Source organism: Neovison vison, chromosome 2 (genome assembly GCF_020171115.1).
Source record: "Neovison vison isolate M4711 chromosome 2, ASM_NN_V1, whole genome shotgun sequence".
NCBI classification, from domain to species: domain Eukaryota; kingdom Metazoa; phylum Chordata; class Mammalia; order Carnivora; family Mustelidae; genus Neogale; species Neogale vison.
This window is the reverse complement of record NC_058092.1, coordinates 40195965-40216605: the sequence shown is the minus strand read 5'-3', so window position 1 is coordinate 40216605 and position 20641 is coordinate 40195965. Positions and strand designations below refer to the sequence as shown.

At 43.4% G+C, this 20641-nt stretch overlaps 1 protein-coding gene and 1 pseudogene across 4 annotated transcripts in view; both read right to left on the bottom strand.

Moving 5' to 3' along the window:
- Positions 1-20641, bottom strand: part of ELAVL4 (ELAV like RNA binding protein 4) — an 86469-nt gene that overhangs the window by 14801 nt on the left and 51027 nt on the right. For all 4 annotated transcript variants that reach the window (XM_044238199.1, XM_044238198.1, XM_044238201.1 and 1 more), the window contains exon 3: positions 11023-11126. In XM_044238199.1, coding sequence (XP_044094134.1) covers positions 11023-11126 — 104 coding nt within the window. The remainder of the gene's footprint in view (positions 1-11022; positions 11127-20641) is intronic.
- LOC122899954 lies at positions 19815-20201 on the bottom strand (annotated as a pseudogene).

Here is a 20641-nt window from a genome sequence, read left to right as displayed (position 1 = left end):
GGGAGAGGGCTTGGAAAGCATGGTAAAGGCTTGGTTTTGGGTGCTGGGAGGCTGGTAAGATAAGAAAAGGCATCCTTCTTTGCCTTGGGAAGGTGTTTCATTAGTCAAATACTGGCACTAGAAGACAAGAGTTCATTCATTCCTCCCCTTCCAGGACACTTCCTGGGGGCAGGTCCCCTGCTGGGTGCCTCTGCTTCAACCATGGTCCAGTGAGGAAGGGAGCAAATAAATGAGTACACTACAGAGGGCTGTTCCTGGCAAGGAACACTCCAGCTCCCAGTGTTAGCTTCCACGTGCAGGGAGCCCTTGGAGTAGTACTCTAGGCCTCTCTGTGCCCCGTCACCACCTCCTCTCCAGGGGAAGACATTTGGACAGGCTTTGGTAAGGGCGATGGGCACAGGAGCCTCAGCTGCTGCCTGCCTCCTCCCTTCTGGCAGCCACTTTCTGTTTCAGGCTCTGTACTATGTGAGTAGGTTCTGCTCTCATATGGGGAGGACTGTGGTGTCCATAGCACCTGTGACAGGGGCTGTCAATCTGTCAAAGTGTGGGGTTCTGTGTCAGGAAGCCCATTGTGTTCAGGAAATCCATCTTGGGTGTAATCCGTAATAAAGGTGACCTTAGGATTTAATACGCTCTTTTTTGTCTTACCTCTCAACTGGTTTATAGCTAGGATGTAGAAGACAAGGTTATCACTTGTTAGACCCCTTCGAATTATAAGAAGGATTTCATTGACTGGATGTTTTCATGGGCTAGGCATTCTATTCACAAAACTGCTAATCTCTACAACTGTGGTTCATGGTAAGCAGAAATATAGGTGACAGATGTCATTGGTGATCCCAGCAGAAAGCACTCTCCTTGAAATCCACTTTACAGAAACTCGGTGCCAAAAGTGGCCTCAAAATTTCTAGGGGAGATCCTAGGCAGCTGGCCACCTGCCTTATATGTTACACAGGAAGCTTACTGCTTCATGAGGTGTCCTGCCCCATCACTGGCCATCCCTGATTATGGTAAGCTCATCCGTCTACTGAATTCAAATGTGTCTCTTCTACAGCTTCCATCCTTCTCCAATTTCTATTCTAGCTGCACACACTAGGGGCACCCTTCTGTCTGAATCACCCTTTATCCCGTGGGTTTCTCTCACTGATAGGTGCTAGTTAGACCATCAGGCAACTGTATTTTGAGACAGGCCACTCCAAGGAAGTTCTTGGTTATGTTACTTTATTTTTTTTTTTTTCCCAATTTATTTATTTTCAGAAAAACAGTATTCATTATTTTTTCACCACACCCAGTGCTCCATGCAAGCTGTGCCCTCTATAATATTATAGAGGGTTATGTTACTTTAACTGACACTGAGCATCTATTCTGGAATTCTGAAAAGAGACAAAGGTCAAGAGCAAGGGCTGTGGGGCTAGAAAGATAGGAATTTAAATCCTGACTGCTTACTAGCGGTGTAATCTTGGGGAAAGTAACTTAACTTTTCCGAGATGTATCACCTGAGTAACATAGTTTAGAAGATTTCTAACTGAGCACTTAGAGCATTAAACAAGCTAATGCAAATATGTTATACGCAAGCAATGAATCATGGACCACTACATCAAAACTAATGATGTATTGTATGGTGACTAACATAACATAATAAGAAAATTATAAAAACACAAAATAAACAAGCTAATGCATATAAGATTTCTAGGCACTATGGGGAGCCTGGGTGGCTCAGTCAGTTAAACACTTGATTCTTAATTTCAGGGTCATGATATCAAGCCCCGTGTCCAGGCTCTGTGCTCAGCAGGGAGTCTGCTTGAGATTCTCTCTCTCCCCCTCTCTCTGCCCCTCAACCCCCCCTCTCTGTCTCTGTCTCTCAAATAAATAAACAAATCTTAAAAAAAAAAAAAGGTTTCTAGGCATTATGCCTGGCACACAGATAGTGCTCAATAAATAGCAGCTTTGCTGTAACTGCTATGGTCTTACATGAGATTCTGGGAGTATAGAGATGAATACAACAGTCCTTGACATGTAGAACTATGAGTCTAGCAGAGGAGACACACACAGAGACCTATCATTTCAGAAGATCAGGCTGCAGATTTTCCCCAATCTGTTGTAACACCTTCCTCTCCGACTGAGCACAAACTCCCCAGAGCATATGAATCCCAGGGGGGATAGTCATTCCAAAGAGCCCAGAAGAATGGCAGCAGAGAACAGACTCTGGCGCTGCCAGGGCCTTCGAGGAGCAAACCCTTGAGGTACCTCTGATCCCACCTCCAGGAGCAGGGAGAGAAGAAAGAAGCCAGCTGCTTCCTAGAAACGACAGCTTTGATTGTGAGGATCAGCTTACCCCTGTGCCTATGGCTGCTGCCCTGCCCACAGGCAGAACAGGTGTCTGCTTATGTGGCCCCATTCCTCATACTTTCCTCCACCTGTCACTTGATACATGATATTCTTTTACCAGGGGCAAGACCTGACGGTAATATTTCTAATGAGCCCCGATGGTACCACTTCTCCCTGCTCAAAACCTTCAGTGGTTCTCCAGCACCTTGTGATAATGATCGAATGCTTCATTTGAGCACTCAAGGCCCTCCGAGATCTGGACTTCTCATCACCTGCTAATGCTCCGTGCACTCTGCACCACAGTTCAAATTAAAAAGGTCAGTCTTTTGAATATGCACTTCACGTCTCTACTTCTGTCCTTGTTTTTGCTATTTGCTCACCATCATATCAAAGCGAACCCCTGCCCATCCATACAGACCCTGTCTGAATACCGCCTCCTCCAAGAGGCCCAGGTACAAATGACTGCTGTCTCCTTGAACTCTATAGATGGTATACATTTCCATGGCCGCAGCTATCACAATACCTCCATCTTGGAGTTTAAGAGTATCCAAGAGTATTAGGAGAGTATCTGGCATACAGTAGGCTGGAAAAACACTTCTTTTAAAAAAATGGTGTAGCGATCTGTTCATATGCCTACAGCTTAAACGAAGTCCATCAAATTACCAAGGGGTCTTACTTAGTAGAAGGATCTCGGCATCTGTCTAGTGGCCCCCAGGAAGTAGAGATGTGTTAAAGGTTTCATGGGCTGATTGGTGGAAGGGCTGGTCTCAGAGATGAAGACACTCAGTATTCTCACTAAACTGTACCTCCTGACTCTTGCTCTCTGTTAGATTGATAAGGTGACTGAAGCCACCTGAGAGGTGCATTATACTTCCCACTATACAAGCCTCTATATATGGTGCCTGAGGCTTAACAAGACTCAAAGCTCTTTCCTTACATTTTTAAAAAGCATCTTTGAAGCATGTACATCTCTGAAACATGCAGACAGGAAACAGACTTCCCCTCTCATGTAACTTTCACCCAGGGATAACCCTATTCACTTTTGCCTTCATTCTGGGGAGCATTACTTGGGCAACCGACTATAAACTATGAGGACCCAGAAGTGAGACATTATTTGTTCCATTTTCTAGATGACATACTCTGGCTCAGTGAGATGAAGTACTTGTCCAAGGTCACATAGCCGAACTAAGACAAAGCTGGATATTACTCCAAGATCTGGGATCTTTCCACTATGTCAGGCTAATGTGGACAGTGAAATAAAAGCTGTGTGCTTGGCACAAATGGCTACTTTCCCTGGAAAGTTACCAAGCTGACAAGATCGCGCTATAATATTTTATTAGTTAGATTGTTAGAGCTGGAAGACACCATTTTGCAGATGAGGAAATGCATCCCGAGAAGTAAAAGTAAGTCACCCAAGGTCATCCTGGTGGTTTTTGACAGAGCTAGGACTTGACTGATTCTTCATCGTAACTCAGTGCTCTTTCAAATGGACAACAAAGGGAAAGGGAAGAGGGATTGGCTCTATGATCTTTGACGGACCAGCTGATTTGCCCTGGGGCTTCATGATAGTCACGAAGAGATTCTTTATTCCCCACAGCCACTAATGTTTCAGCCCAGCGCTGTGCAGTAGAACTTTCTGGGATCACAAAAATGTTCTAGATCTGAGGTGTTTGATGGTGGTCACTAGCTACATGTGGCTACTGAACACTTTCAATATACCCAGCATGGCTGAGGAATGGAACTTTTCATTTTACTTAATTTTAACTAATTTAAATTCAAATTTAAAAAGTCATATGTAGCTGGTGGCTACTTTACTGGACAGAAGAGTCTGAAGCCCAGAAAACACACAAAAATACAGAATCTCAGAGCTCAAGGGTCAGACCCCAGTGTGGTATAGGAATCTCTCCTACATCATCCCAATTACTCCATCCGAATGTCTCTGACAATCAGAGACTCACTACCACCCAAGGCAAATGTTCTATCCTGAGAGCTGCACGGGCTCTCTTTTCGGATTCTTGAAATACAGGATTGCACTTCAGAGTCCCTGCAGACTTCTTTTCCCGTAGGAACAGAGAAGCAACCATGGTGGATGAACCTGGGAGTGCAGCACCATCTTTGCCATCTTCCTCATTTGCCTCTGCACAACACTTGGAGTGTCTCTTTAAAAAACGTAAAGCTGAGAATGGGACACAGACACGAAGGACAGTTGACCAGAGTGGATTTCTGGAATCTGGAATCCATAATTCTCCTAACACAGCCAAGGTGAGCTGGCTTTTCTAAGGCAGATCACACCCCCCTGATGGTTTCTTCCACACTTGTATACAACTCAAGCCCCCAAGCCCCATTCCACACACTTCTGAAAATCTACGTGTCCTCTCAACCCACACCTGATTTGCTTTTGTAATCCAGACCCAGGACACAGTGGACGACCTTTAAGATACTGGAATTATAACAACCTCACTGGGCAGAGAGAACAGGGATGCGCTAGGTCAATCCTTCAAACTCCTACACCGGTATCTGAAATTATTCACCCAGATGAAGTTAGCAGGGCACTGAGAAGAGGAGCAGGCAAACAAGCTCTCATAGGAGAGAAAGAGCAGCCCGGTACAACGGGGGGGTAAACGGGTATCCAGTTTCCACTGCGGTGGATGTGTGCCCTCTCTTGGCTCCTTGGGGATTCAGTGATCCAGTCTCCCCTGCTGACCTTGGCAGGGCAGTGCTCCCACACTGTTCTGACTATAGCTGTGGTGGGGGAGGAGAGAAAAGTGCCTTTTTATTATTAATAAGACTGAGGGAGGCAGTCTATCATTTCTGGGTGGGGTGTTACCCGTCAGCAAAAAATGATCTGCTAACTCTCCGGCAAGCATTAAGAGCAGTGATAGGAGAAATAATTGCTTATGCCGAGTGCAAAGAAAAGATGCTTCAGCGGAACAAAGGCCTTTAGCAAGGCAGGTGGATGGCGGGGTGAGGGAGGGGCAGTGCCCTGATGACCCTTGGCAAGACGAAGAGGTGGGAGGGGCGGACTGGACCCTGCAAAACTCCAGTGTGGAGAGATCCCCTGGAGGCACCGTAAGCACTTATTAGAAGAATAAAGCGAGGATGGAGAAATGGCTAAGAGGCATTATGGCACAGAGATGCCAGAATACAGGAACTCAGTTCGTTCTCCTTCCCAGAGAAGGAAGTTTTTTCCTTCTGCAAAAGCCCTCACTCACACCTTCCCCTTCTCCAGTCCTGCTCCCTCTGGAGTTGGGCTGTGGCCTTGTGATAAAGCTCCCTTCCTACTCTCACAGTGCCTCTCCTGACTGCCTGCCAACCCTCCTGGGTTCACTCTGCATGGCAGAGGCAGCCTTTTGTCCCCTCATCCCTGCTCCAGTCCTGAAATCACCCACACCCCCAGTTTGCACAAGAGTTGTGCTCTGGGAATGCTTTCTTTAAAGTCACATTTTTATAAATTGAATAATAGCTTAATGCAATTATTAGAAAAAGACATGACACAAAATCATTTGTAAACCTGTAATGCAATGACAAAAGGAAGGAAATATATAAAAACATTGTTTACAGTATTGAGTTGGGAATGGCTGATACTGCCTTCATTATATGATATAATGCATTCTCCAAATTATTTATAAATAAGCATGCCTTGCTTTTAAAATGAGTAAAAAAGTTCCTAAAAATCTCATGAAAACCAGTGTCTAAGGATGACAACAAACACCTTCAGTCTGCAAACTGCTGGTTTCATCTGTCAAACACCCCAAGTGACACACCACTGCCAGATGAGCCTTCTTGGAACTTTACTTTGTCCAGGTCCTTCTCCTGCTCAAACCTCACACATCTTCCTTCTTCCCACCCCTCCACCCCAAACCAGTGGGAGCCCCTGCATCCCTAAGACTGCCCTATCCCATTGCATTAGAGTTGGTCCATTGCATGTCTGTTACCCCCACAAGACAGGAGCCCCCATGGAGGCAGAGCAGTGAACACTTCTTTATTCCTGCTCCTCGAACTTAAGTTAAAATCCAAACTGGTATTCCATTACTCTGAAAGGTTTATTGGAAGTGATTCCAAACCCTCATATCCACTTCAGATCACTTTTTACTCAGTGTAACTTGAATATCAATCCAAACTTTTTGTAAAGATATCCCTTTTGAAGGTATTACAGACCATCTAATTTTCTGTTACTAATTAATGCAGCAAAGAGCTGGACCACTACCGCTGGATTCAATGGAATGCTTCCCATCAAGAGGCTGAAATTACAGTGTGAATTCAGAAGCTGCTGTTTTAGAATGCATGGAGAGAGGAGAGAGCCCAGGACTGGGACATCTGGTGTGCGGTTAAGGAGAACCGAGAATCATTTCCCAGAACCCACAGCCATTTCACCCAATGGTTCCCAGAGTCTAAAGTGATCTCTATTGGAGAGAAGTGAGGAAAGAAGCTGAACAATTAGCACTCTCAGAGCCCTAAAAAGGGCAAATCATCTCCACTGGGTCCAGAGTTGAAATCCTGAGAAAAGACCCAATTTCCCAAGTGGAGCTCCAGGCTGGTCTCGCAGACTAGACACGTAAGCCCATGGTCCATGCCCCATGCCTCTCTGACACACATGGATAGGAGAATCCCCAGGATACTGCCACCACTGGGTCATCCAAATCCCAGGACCTGGCACAGAGTCTGGAAAGCTGGGGCTCAAGAAGAATCGACCTGAAGTCAGGTCTATCCCCTATGGCCCTAACCACAGGTCTGTTTACTGAAGAGCCTGGAGGGACCACACAATTTATTTGCTTTTTATATCTCCTTCCCATGCCAGGGAGTATAACCTGTGTGTGTGCAGAGCCAATACACACCCACACAATCTTATAGAACACATGTGCTGCTGAACAAACAGTGTGACCTTCCAACACTTACAGCCCATTGCCAGAGTTATTTCTGAAGAATACTTGCTGACTCCAAATCTCACTTGCCAACTGTGTGATCTTGGGTAAGTCTCCTAACCTCTCTGGGCCTTCCTTTCCTCAACTGTATGAAGGAGTGAATAGAACCTTCTTATAGGGCTATCTTAAGAAGTAGAGTTAATGCATGTAAAGCATCCACCCCGAGAGATGTTTCAAGGATTAAATCCTATCAAGCATGTAAACGGGCTAGAATACTGTTGGACACAGAGTAATTATTCAATATAAGGTAGCATTACTATTATTCATTGTTAGTGTAATATAATAAGTAATCATTATTATTTCCTTCTTGGGCCAGAACGTTTCATAGGACCTTCAGATGCTGACTCAGCTCAGTTGCTGGTCACTTGTTTGCCTTTGGACAAATCATTTCATCTTTCAGCCTGGCCACTTTTCCCCATGAAACAAGTTATAAACCAGAGAATAATCCCTCTGTAGTCACATGTCTGCAAACATGTACTAGATGTTCCTAGGAGATCACTGTAACACACGCTTCTGAAGAATGTACTTTTTTCTTCCAGATAGGCACATTATCTGATCATCCATACTACTTGTTGGGGCTTAATGAACAAGTCACACTCTTTCTCTGTTTTGATCCTGTGTCTATGCCAAGATTGTATTCTCCTTGAGGACAGAGGCCTGGCCTTGCCCTCCACGTGCCCTTGGCATTGGCACGCAGTCACATTCCATCCCTCTTACTAAAGGAGCAATGAAAATTTGTTAACAGAGAACCATCATTTGTGGGCACCTTCCCCTAGCAACCCAGTAACGAGCCACCCACTTCCAACAGGCAAAACAGTGTTTGTGTATTCAAAGTGGACTCCAGAGGCTACAAACTGTTTGTCCACGGGTCAACTACCAAATTTTGTTTGCCCTGACCACCTATGCTTTAAAATTTTTAAGTTGGTTTCCAGCTTTTAAAAATTGAAAGGTATGGCAAGAAAAAAATATCTAGATTTCAGCTTTTATTGAATAATTGGAAGATCTGGCAATAATCCTGGCTTAAACAATCAGCAGTAGCTGAAGAGTAGCTGCCCTCTTTATTGCTCTCTACCTCACTACATTCTCTACCACTCCCTCAGGGCTTTCCAGATCTATCCCAAGCTGTTAATCATTGATTGTCAAAACTTAGGAATTAAAAAACAAACAAACAAAAAAACAACAAAAAAACCCAAACCCTTAGGAATTAACTCTTGGTGTGCCTGCATCTGTGTTGTGCATTATATTTAATGCAGGGTGTTTTACACAAAGCAGTCCAGAAATGCATCACAAATGCGAGAAGGAGGGACACACTTGACCTCATCTTGCAAACATGTGCTAAATAGTTCTGGGGAGATCTCTGTAAAGCATGCTTCCAGGAGGATACTTAGGTTTTCCAGATAGGCAAGTTATCTATTCCTTCATGGGTGCCACAGCAAAGACATAAATCTCATGTCACTTATCAAAGCAAACTGAAGCAGAAGTAAACAGTGGCCTGAAAGGCAGAAAAGCAATTTTAAAAAATTAATAAATGATGAGACTATTAACAGTACATGAAAAGGGTTTGCTTTTTTCCCCTCCCCTTTAATATGATTTTTTACCTTAAACATTGTGTCCCTTTAGGAAAGGGAAGAAAAGTTAATAAAGGAACCTATCACTCAAACTTAATTTTGAGTATGGCAAATAAACTGCTTTAATGAAAGGGCTGAAATCCCTAGGTTTGCACATTAAATTTTCATTTGTAGTAGAGAATGGAAATTATTGATTCAGCCGTGGCATCATGCATTTTGAATCCTACAGTGCCTCGGAAGCCCACGTTACTGCTGGGTGCAAATGTGTTGGCAGCGTTTTGATGCAGGGGTGAGCGCAGGGTAGGTGAGGGGGTGGGGCAGACTGTCTCTTCACAGTATGAAAATAATCAATGTTCCTCGTCTGTAAGATCCACCTAGACAAAGCACTGCTTCCAAAGGCACAATGGATCAGGATGCATTCTGAGATCTGAAAAGCCAGGTTCAGTCAGTCTTTCAGGAAGCCCAAACAGCTTCATGGGAGATTTTATATATGGCAGAATGGGTGGCTGATGATTTGATCCTAAACTTTTGGGAAGGTTTGGGTTTCAAGAAAACTGTAGAGGAATGAAAAGGACTTTCTTGGTTCAAGGTCAGGGTGTCCATCAAGGGAAGAGTAAGTGTCTGACATTCTAACGCTGAACGGGATAGCACAGAAAAATCAATCAAAACCATAAATACAGCCTCAACCCGGTGTGGCCTCAACAAACAGTCAGAGATGCGAGCCTCCCATCTTCACTTAAAGCATAAAAATAGGTATGTTTTTCCTTTGAAAGAAATTAATCCTCCTGCCTCGCAGAGGATTACCTCATAATTAAACAACTTTTAATTATTTCTCCATTAGATAACTCAAGGGATTGATTTTAAGATGAGAAGGAGGCAGCCTGAGTCAGGCCCATTTTGGGGTCTGCGTGTACCACAGACCGTAAATATCAGGAAAGCAATCATCTTTAGAAATAAAATTAAACTCAACTGCAGAGGTAAAGCTGCTTAAAGGAAGGAAGGAGCAAGGGAGGACAGACAATCACGTAATATATTCCAAAAAAGGTTTTTGTTTTGGCTTTGGTTTTGCTTTGATTGCCTCTTAGCTAAGATTATCTGAAGCCAATCGTCTCCTCTGTCAGTCTGGATGTTGGAGAAGTAGGTGTGTCGAACCAAAACGTTCTGCTTTTGTGTTTTCATGCGCTGAGAGCTGGTGCCATCTATAGATCTCCATTCTGGGAGAGGTTTCTCTTTTGTCCTACTTTGCGTCAGACCTGCTGTCGTGAGGATAAGAGCGCCCAGGAGACACCTCCCTGTGGTTTAATAGGCTATGAAGGATGGGACTCATTAATAGGCTGGCAGCTGCCCCCAAGCAGGATGCTGCCTGGAGGTGGAGGAAGAAGGGGAAAGGAGGCTGAGGAGGAGGAGTCTCCATCCAGGAGATCACCACTGGCTGTGGGAGGGGGCCCTCAAAGCAAACAGCGCCACTTCCTGAAGGCTCCCCACGAGATGAAGTCTGAACCGAGTGTGACACACAGTCACAGAAACCTCTGTCTGGAGGAGCAGGCTCTGGGTAATTGCTTCTCTTTTTCGACTCAAAACAATCCCACCTGAGATATTATCTACAGCCCTGATTATTTTGGTTCGAATGTCACTTTTTCTGTCATTCCTTTACTATGTTCCTAACAATTTTATAGTACCCATCCTTATTACACTAGAGTTTATTTATAACTGATTTTGTCTTTTCTAGTCTTAGTTTGGAGATGAACTGTCCACCCTTTGGTAAAGTCGAACTGTTCAGCCCGGCCCATGAGGCCCCTGCCCACCTCTCATCCAAACTCAGGCCATGTTAGTCTATATGCTGTTCCCCACTCATAATGTTTACATTCATTTTCACAGCTTCTCATGTGCTGTTCCCTATGTCTGGAAGAGCTTTCCGGCCCCAGCTTCCTCCTATGGCTCAGTTCTGGCCATCTTTGCAGACTTGGGCTCACAGGCCTTCTTGGTGGCCCTGACACCCCATCTGCCCTCTGTCCCCTCCCTCTACTCAGCCCACTTCTCATTCTTTGTAATGATCTGCATCCCCCACTTAGTACAGTGGGTGATAAATGTCCTTTGCATGAATAAAGAACACCACTTCCAGCTCCCTCATAGCCTGGATTTATTAGATCAAAGGGATGAAATTTAACCAGTGCTGCTCAGCCAGGAGCCAGCATATCACTTCTTACCTTTATGGTTTTGGTCTGGAGTCTGAGTCCATTTAAAGTGTTGATGGCTTTCTCTGCATCCTTTGGATCAATATAGTTAACGAATCCATACCCTAAACTCTGTCCTGTGGAAACATTTAAAAAAAGAGAGAGAGAGAGAGAAAAAGAGAGAGAGAGAGAGAGAGAGAGAGAGAGAGCGAGCTCAGTATCTTTATAGCAGTAACAGCTCCCACTGCAGCAAGGAGTCAAAGCTTTCCTCTAGTAGATGGTTCGTTTTACAGCAGGGTTTACCCCAGGTGGCAAAGTTTCCAGTTCTTCCATCTCTCACTTTGGTCAGCCTATGAACTCAGAGGAGCCGCCCAAGTTAGGAATGGGTGAGCGCCCCTGCCCATCCACATACATACATAAGTGTCCGCTCAATCAGAAAGAAGTGAGAAGGTCGTGGAAAGAGAGCAGGTGTAGTTTGTTAGATTTGAACTGGAGTCATGGGGCTTTTCTTATCAGCTGTGGGACAGTGGAGAGAAATCATTTAATGTCCCGTTTCTTCCCCTACATGTTTTCTCTGGAGATAACAGCACTTGCCACAGACAAGTTTAAAAGCGTTAATGAGATCTTGTGCATAAAATGCCTACCAAATACGTTGCCTACAATATAGTAGCTGCTCAACGAAAGGCAGCTATGCTACGCTGAGTCCTGTGAAACTGGGGCGAGCTGAATGCAGTAGCTGTGTCTGCTGCCTCAGTCATGCCAGCCACGCCCACACGCGGAGGAATGTAGCAGGATCTGAGCAGCAAAGACAGAGACATTTATAGTGAAGGCATGACCAGAATTTAAAGCAGTTGCTACAAATCATTGGTTGCCCTCATCATCTCCCCAGCCCAAGAACAATTAAAAAAAAAAAAAAAACGGAGGGTTCTATTGGAAAGGACTGGGGAGCTCCTAACACAAAGGAGAGAGTGCAAACACATTCTGCAAAGACGGTTTAGCTCCTTTAGGTGGAGATGGCATTAACTTGTCTGCAAAGAGAGGTAGCAAGTGACAGGGCTCCCCCCTAAGTGAAATAAAAATAATGTGCTTGCGATCGTGCCACTGATTATAAATAGTCCATCAGCTCTGCCATGTGTCATCAGCCAGAAATATCATTAGGAAACTTTACATTTTCTGACATACCCTTTAAGAAACACAGAGCTTAGGGTGGCTGCAAAACCAGCTTGAACTTCCCAGGCAATGTTATTGATTTGTGGGCGGCAGCAGAGCCGAAGGGGAGGAAAATGACAGGACGTCACATGTCAGGGAAGACTGATTACATAAAGCTCTTTTTGGAGTACCCGGGCCAGGTCTGGGAGACAATACAGCAAAAAGCCTGCCATGTCCTGGTGACAGGAGCCCATTTCAGCAGCCAAAAAATCTTTCCAACAGCTTCTGTTTTGCTGGTAAATGTCTGTGTTTGTGTTGGTTGTAGGAGGGAACCTGGGAAAACAAGTTGGGTTCTGGATTAGAAAATGGGTGACTTTGTCATCCTTTATAGGACGCAAGCAAAGAGCATCACGAGGAATGGCTAAGTGCCCATTTTTGTCCCCCAAATGAGAATACTTTCCATTAGAATATTCCTTTGTGCTTTGGAATAACAGGGCTAGAACAGGAAAGACAGGAGCAAACTTTGCCAGATATACCCTTTATAGGCAGAATTAGTAACTGAAGAAGGAGGAGAGAATGTTGAACACCCTCCAGCTGCCAGGCCCCTCTGTGCGCATGCGTGCGCGTGTGTGCAGGAGAGTAAAAGTGTGACAGAGAGAGAGAGAGGTGTGTGTGAATTACAAGACCCTGCCACATGTTCTGGGAAACTTCTGCAAATCCAAAAATATAAGAGACATTAGTTTAAAAATACCATTTATCCTAAATTTGGCTCCACCTCATCAAGCCTAACTAAATTCACCTAATTAAATCCATTTTCATCATTCAAATTTATCAGTTCCATTTTCCTTGTAAATAAGAGAAGTCTTAAAAATTGCAGTACTAAAATATTCTTATAATTATTCATTTTCAACAGTCATGCACCAAGTTGAGATGCTTTAAAGGGCATTTTTAAAGCAATAATCTCAATGATAAACCTTAGTTATGAGTTCTAGGAAACAAGTCAGACAGTCAATCTGCCCAGCTAAATTGAATTTGTATGAAATTAAAATGAAATATGAAAAAACACAGACAAAACACTCACCACTTAACTGCAAACATTAAACCTAAACCCAAATAGTTCATGAGTCATCATACTGATGGAATGTATGTGGAAGAAATTATTATGCCTACCAGTGGTGCATGTTCCCCAATATACTATATCTTTTTTTCTAATTATTCATGTATTTATGGAAATCTAAAGTAAATATAGTGGCTATGATTTTACATTCTATATTTTATCTTTATTTTAGACGCTTCAGGTCCTAGGAAGGTTCTGAAGGTCAAGTGAAAGAAAGGACTCTTTTTTTTTTTTCTTTAAGACTTATTTATTTATTTTACAGAGAGAGAGAGTGAGGGTAGGGGAGTGGCAGAGGGACAGAATCTTCAAGAAGACACCCTGTTGAGCGCGGAGTCCAATGATGGGGGGAAGAGGACTTGATCCCAAGACCCATGTGCTGAGATCAAGAGTCGGATGCTCAACCGACTGAGCCACCCAGGTACCCCAAAAGAGGACTCCTGCCCAGCAAGCTGCGTCATATCTACTCACCTGCCTGTATCAGTCCCAAACCATCACCTCAGGTTGAAGGCAATTAGCACAACTGTGCTATTATCACCTGCTCTAGGTTTAGAGAGAGACTGCACTTAACATCAGGAATGAGGGTGCTTTTGAGAAAGACTAAAAACCAGATGAACATCGTTTCAGAAAGGAAGAGGGGGAAAGACTGGAGGTTCTCTTTGATATGAAATAATGAGGTGCAAACTCTGAAACAGAACACTGCATTGAACAAGAGGGGAACAAAGATGGAAAGCATTACCTGTGAACTGAAAGACATGAGATAAACTGCCACACAATGATACTACCTGTAGTTAGCCTAGTTCGAGAACAGCTTCCTCACGTGCTTCTTGCCAACATAGGAGGAGTCCAGCTAAGTCTAATAAAAAATACTTGATGGAACTAAGCAATCTCTTTTAAAATACTCTAGAGATGATTAAATCCCAAGGTAGAAAATATAAAACTCAAGCCTCATTTCTTTCAAAAATTATTAGTAGCGGGGGAGAGTGAAACGAAGAATTCTGTTTTAACTTGTCTGTATGGTGGGCATACATTGGTGATGAGTTTTGGGTTTGCAGTTCTATATTTAAATGCACATAGAAAACTATAGATGAAACACATTCACAAAATATACCAACACTATTTCCATGGGGACCCAGAGAGCCACCATGCTGGAAAGGCCCCAGGGGACCCAGTCTGGAGCCTACAGCGAAGTGTGTGTGTATCTGCATCCTAGAAATAGATAAGGGACTCTTATTATTCCTTTTTCCCAAAATAACTACATCTTCCTTTATCAGCAGTAGCAAGATTTGACCATATATGTATAGTGACAGGATTTTCAGAACAGAAAATCTTTTTGAATTTTATTTTTGTTCTCAACTTATGAATTTATTTTGATACCAAGTTGGTGAAATAAAACAATCAAACCATTGAGGTTATGGCTACTGAATCATCAATAAAAAAATAAAATCAATAAAGAAAAGATGATATTATGAAATGAAGATTGGCTCCAAAATTTAGAAATTATCCTGAATACCTGGCTCCTTGATACTCAGGTGATCCACAGCCCTTACATGTGACCACTCCTTAATAGTCCTGTCCAGCAGGCACAGATGAGGGATTCCCAGTGATGACGCATGGGCAGGAAATGCATTCTTGGCAGTTTGGGATGGAAACTTAAAATTAGAATGTAGTTTCCGAGGGGAAACATTTATACATAATGGCTACATTTTAAGGCACTTCAGCGTATTTTGGATTAAAGAGGTTCATGTTTTTAACAAGCTTTTCTTAAATCTGAACATGAATATCTCTGTTTTGAAAAATTGCACAAATGCACACTCACACACACACGAACACAGGATGTGTCCTCCTACTCTGACATAGCAACATCTCCATTCTGCTGTAATAATTTGTACACCAACTTCTCCCCCCTGGAAACCAAACACTTCTCACAAGAACTAGCTTATAAAAGTTTGCTTCCTCGAACATAGTAGGTGCTCAAAAAACAGATCAAAGAGTGGATATACCTGTCTGTACCAACCCTCCATTTCTGGAAGAATGCTTTATGCTTGGGGGAAAGGTGGGGGATCTGGGGAATTCTTTTTGCATTTGTGAGAAAGGGAGAGCATGACAAGCTGACACCAAGGATTGGAAAAGAAAACACAATGAATGTCTGGGTGGGCTCTCAGCCAGCACAGATCAGGTGCTGCCCACCCTTGGAGTTTCTAAAGTTTTTTGCCACCTGTTCTGTCACATCTGACTCCCACAACAACCCCGTGGGAGGGATAATCGTCATTTCATAGATATGGAAACTGAAGATTAGAGAAAATAGTGATATGCCCTCCATTACAGAGCTGGATCTCAGTCTAGATCAGTGGTTGGCAAACTTTTTTTTTAACGTACTGGGTGAGACAGGAAGTAGTTTAGGATTGGCACGTCCTCTGGTCTCTGTCATGACAACTTTGCCATTACATCATGAAAGCAGCCATAGACAATATGTGTTCCAATAAAACACATTTAGAAAAATAGGCAGTGGGCTCAATTTGGCCTTTGAGCCATAGTTTGCTGACTCCTGGTTTAGATCTTTTGAGTCCAAATCCAGTACCCTTTGCCATACTCACAGCTACCCCATTTGAACTAAAAATCACTGACAATGATACCAAAGCCCTGAAATACTTCTGAGGCTCTTTTGAATCATCTAAGAAAAACTCAACTATCTTCAATAATCTGCTCTAATAAACATTTTTATTGTATTCAAATTCTAGGAATCACCATCATAGCTGATTATAACGCATCATTTTCCTGGTCATTCTGGATAGATGTTGTTTTCCCTTTGCCTTTGCAGACCTGGAGGTTATGACAGGAGGACCCCAAATGTGACATCCTCATGGTTGATGGCAGCAACAGAGAAGCCATCCCTTTGCAGGGCTGGCTGGAAGGGACCTCAGCATTTCTGCACTGCCAACTTGCACACTTTGCTCTTTCTTTCTTCAAAAATCGTCATTCTCCAGAAAGCTAACTGCTACTCTCCTCATCTGCGAAGCCCCAAAGGGGGCAGCCAGATGGGTAGCTGCTGTTGATAAAAACTTCTGAGTTGAGTAAGGAATTTTTGTGAATGTTAGAACCCCTAGCTCAGGCTGAAATTCTGTTCTCAAAGCACATGATAAAATCCCCAGTCACCTTAACATCACCTGCATAGCGGTAATCCGCGTGCTGGGTTAACACCAGCCAACTATAAATCCCAGGACTCCCTCCCTGCCAGTCCTGAGATGACTTTCCCTTGTTGGATGCCTCAAAATCTACCTGAACACACCCAAAGGGTCAGAGAGACCCACAGCTATTACTACACACACACACTGATATGTGGTGTGTGTGTGTGTGTGTGTGTGTGTGTGTGTAAACTTGCCCTATAACGTTGGTTAAGTCATTTAAACTCTATCAGCCTCTTCTTTCATCTGAAAACCCCGGGTAATCCCTTATCCTCACAATCTTAGCATCGCTGTGAGGGCTAACAACGTTAACACACAGACCAACAGCAGCTACCATCTATTCAGGGTTCACCTTGTGCCAAGCACCGTGCTAAGTGGCCTACTAAGGTTTCCTAATTTAATCCTGTGTGAAATGGGTGCCATGGGGCCCAACGTGCAGATAAGGAAAATGGGCTAAGACATGTGAAGTAACCGGCAAGTAGGGTCCATGGCTAGAATTTGAATAAGCCCAGGTCTGTGTGACTTAGCTCTTGCTTTTCTCCCCACGGGGAGAAAAGGCACGTGAAAAGGCACGGCAGTGTCCAGGATCAGGTAAACACTCAGGGGGATGAATACACCCTACACTGGAGTCTCTTCCTGTTCTTAGCACTGACTGGGGATATTCTGAGATGCTGGAGCATTCACAGCTCTGTTCCCACCCTTCCCACCTCTGCGGGGTTTTCATAGTGCTGGGCAACCGGAGTCCTGGCTTTTCTTCTGCAAGCTCAGGGTTAGGGGAGACAACAAGTCAGAGGATTTTTCTTTTGGTAGTTCACACAAATGCCTCAAACTAAGTATGGTTTAAAGTCCTGGTACTCTGAGTGTGGTCCCTCTACCAGCATCGTTGGCAACATCTGGGGACTTGATACAGAACTGTAATGATGTAAGAAATGTAGTTTCAGCTTATTGCTGTGTGGCCTTGGCTAACTCACTTAAATTAACCTCCCTACACCTTGGTTTCTGAGAAAGCTACACATCCTAATCCATAGTAACAGGGAAGGGAAACTCTGATAGGAAAGTTCTCAGAATTCCTTTGTATACACTATTTCTTTCCTTCCTCCAAATCTGCATTCCTACTTTGTCCCTTTCTGCTGCAGTCATCTCATTTGTAAAATGAACTTAATATTACTTTTTCATGGAGTTATTAGGAAGATTAAAAGTGATAATGCATGCAAAGTGCCTGGCATATAAAAGATGCTCAATAGATGTTGGTTCCTTATCTTTTTGCTCCCACACTCCCATTAAATACTGCCTTCTACTATTGTCTATGAGAATGCTATCCCCTCAGTGAGGCCCCAAACTTCTTAAAGGTAGAGAATGTTTCTGATGCTTTACTTTTATATTGGACCACATGATACTCAGCAGGCACACAAATTCCATATATAACAGGCACCCACAACATGCTGGGTACTATGAGTGGGCCCCCAAATGACCAAGAAATTGTTCCTCACTTCAGGGGACTTAATATGTAGAATGCAAAGATGGATAGAAGAATTAATTTTAGTTCAGAAAAAATAATAAATATATCAGAGATACTTCTTTTAAAATTATATACAGGGGCTCCTGGGTGGCTCAGTCAGTTAAGTGACTGCCTTTGGCTCAGGTCATGATCCCAGGGTCCTGGGATTGAGCCCCACATCAGGCTCCTTGCTCAGCAGGGAGTCTGCTTCTCCCTCTCCCTCTGCCTCTTCCCCCTGCTCATGCTCTCTCTCTTTCTCTCTCATACTCTCTCTCTCTCTCAAATAAATATGTAAAATATTTTTAAAAATTAAAAAAATAACTATATACAGGAACAGAGAGGAAATGCAGACTGATTCTAACTGAGCAGAATACAGAAGGCTTTCTGCAGGGGGGGCGCATTTGAGTTCAGCTTTGAAAAAAAAAAAAAAACCCAGGAGATTTTGATAGGATTTTCCCATCAAGGGATGAGCTTCCAATCTGAGGGCTGAATCCAAGCACTGCATATTACCCTACAGGTATTTATTGAGCACCTATTATGTGCCAGACATAGTTCCATTTACTGAGATTATAGCAGAGAACAAAAATACTTGTTTTCTGCCATCACTGAATGTATATTCTGATTGGGGGTGATGGAGAAAGACAAGAAACATAAATAAAATATAAAGTTTGTCAGATGATGGTGAGTTCTTGGAAGGAAATAAAGCACAGAAGGGGGAAGACAGTGTAGGGGATGGGGTTGCAACTTTTTAATAGAGGGTCAAGTAAGGGTAAGGTGACATGAGAGCAGAGACCTGAGGGAGAGGAAGCAGCTAGTCCCCCCATCTGAGGGAAGGGCATCCCAGGCAGAGGAAATCTGTGCAAAGGCCCTGAGGCAGGAGCATGCATGGCATGTTGGAGCAATGAAACAAGTGAACGTGAAGATAACATACCACTGCACTTGTTAAAAGCCTAAAAAGAGCAAAAGAGTAGCCCTGATTCTTTCAGACTGGTTCTATGATGCTGTTGAATAATACATGTATGAAAACACTCAACCCCCACTCCATAGCTTTGCAGAGCAGGTAAATACTCTTACTAAAACATCTTTTTGAAACCATCTCTTTATGTGACTCTGTTCCTTACTAGATTGGAGGCTACTTGAGGTCAAGACGATATTTTATTTATCTCTGTGCCCCCAGGACCTATCAAAGGGTCCATGACATTGTTGGATACCCAGTAAATGTCTGTTAGCTGAATGGATGAATATTATCTATCCATACACATTTACAACCTCTTAACCAATTCAAACTCTCATATACCAAACAGAAAGCAACCAGAAAGAGCAACAAACCCTTTACCCGGGTCTTATCCATGTCCAGAGGAACCAAGCCCATGAGACACATCTGAATGACCTTCAGTCTTTAGTTTGAAGGAGAGAAGACTCTAGAGGTGCTCAGAGCCAATTCTAATATTGGAAGGGCTGTCATGGGACTGCAGGGGTAAATTTGCCATGTGGTGCCCCATGGGAGAGAACACAGATCAGAAAAGAAAATTAGGGAGTAGATATCTGCCTTGATAAAAGGAAGAACTTTTTTAAAATTTTAATTATTTTTTCAGTGTTCCAAGATTTATTGTTTATGCACCACAGCCAGTGCTCCATGCACGTATTGGTGGTATTAAGGAAGAACTTTCTAATGCTGATTTATAAGGTGTGGTTGCCTTGGGAGCTGGTAAGGGCCCCAGGGCTAGAGGTATGCAAAGAGAGACCAGATCAATGTTTTATCAGGGGATGTGGCAGCAGTCAGCAAGATCGACTGATCCCTTCCAATGGTAAGATTCAAAGATTCTAAGTTATATCTTACTTATTTATTTGAGGAACAAGAACCAAGTTTCTCATTTGTTCATTTCTTGAAGTATTCCTTAGTGATATCCTTGGCCTGAAACTCTTCACCATAGCTCTTAACCACCAAACAACTGCAACCATACACTTTTCAGGGTTTTTCCATCAGTTTCCCAGAGGTCTACCCATTCCCCTACTTTCTTGTTGCCATCAACCTTCATTAGGTGGATTTAGTGTTTAGGACAAGGGGCTCCACCAACTTGACAGACATAGGCTCATCACAGTTGGATGCAAGGCCACCAAGATGGGCTTGGAGCTTGTCTAAGGCTTTGGCAGCTTTGTGAATTCCATCTGCTAGGCCATCATGGATGAAGGCAGTCTTCAACAGCTCTTGGAAAGCAGTATTAACGTCCACAACACTTCCAGCAGCAATGCCTTCCTTGGCCATGGCAGTGGGTTATGGGTGGGGCCAAATCTTGAGGTCTCTGCCTCTGTGCTACTTGGTGTCAGCCGGGAAAGAGCTAAATTATATTTATTTTAGACCCAACACTCCCAGCTGGTTTCAGTTTATCCTGATTTCTAACTGAGGAAATAAAAAGAATAGAGAATAATTACTAAGCACCTAGTATAGGCTAAACACTTTACATATATCATTATTTAAATCTTCACAAACTCTGAAGCAGGTATTTTTATCCCTACTTTATAGAAGGGAAAACTGAGCCCCACAAAATAGAAATAACATACCCAAAGTTATTTGGCCACAGAATAGCAGCCAGACCCATTTGATTCCAGAGCCTGTGTACTTTTTTGCTGTGCCCTGGCTTCTTGAATATGTGCTCATCTGTATGCTAAGCACACCAGCTGGACATGCATGGCACAGTGTGCCTG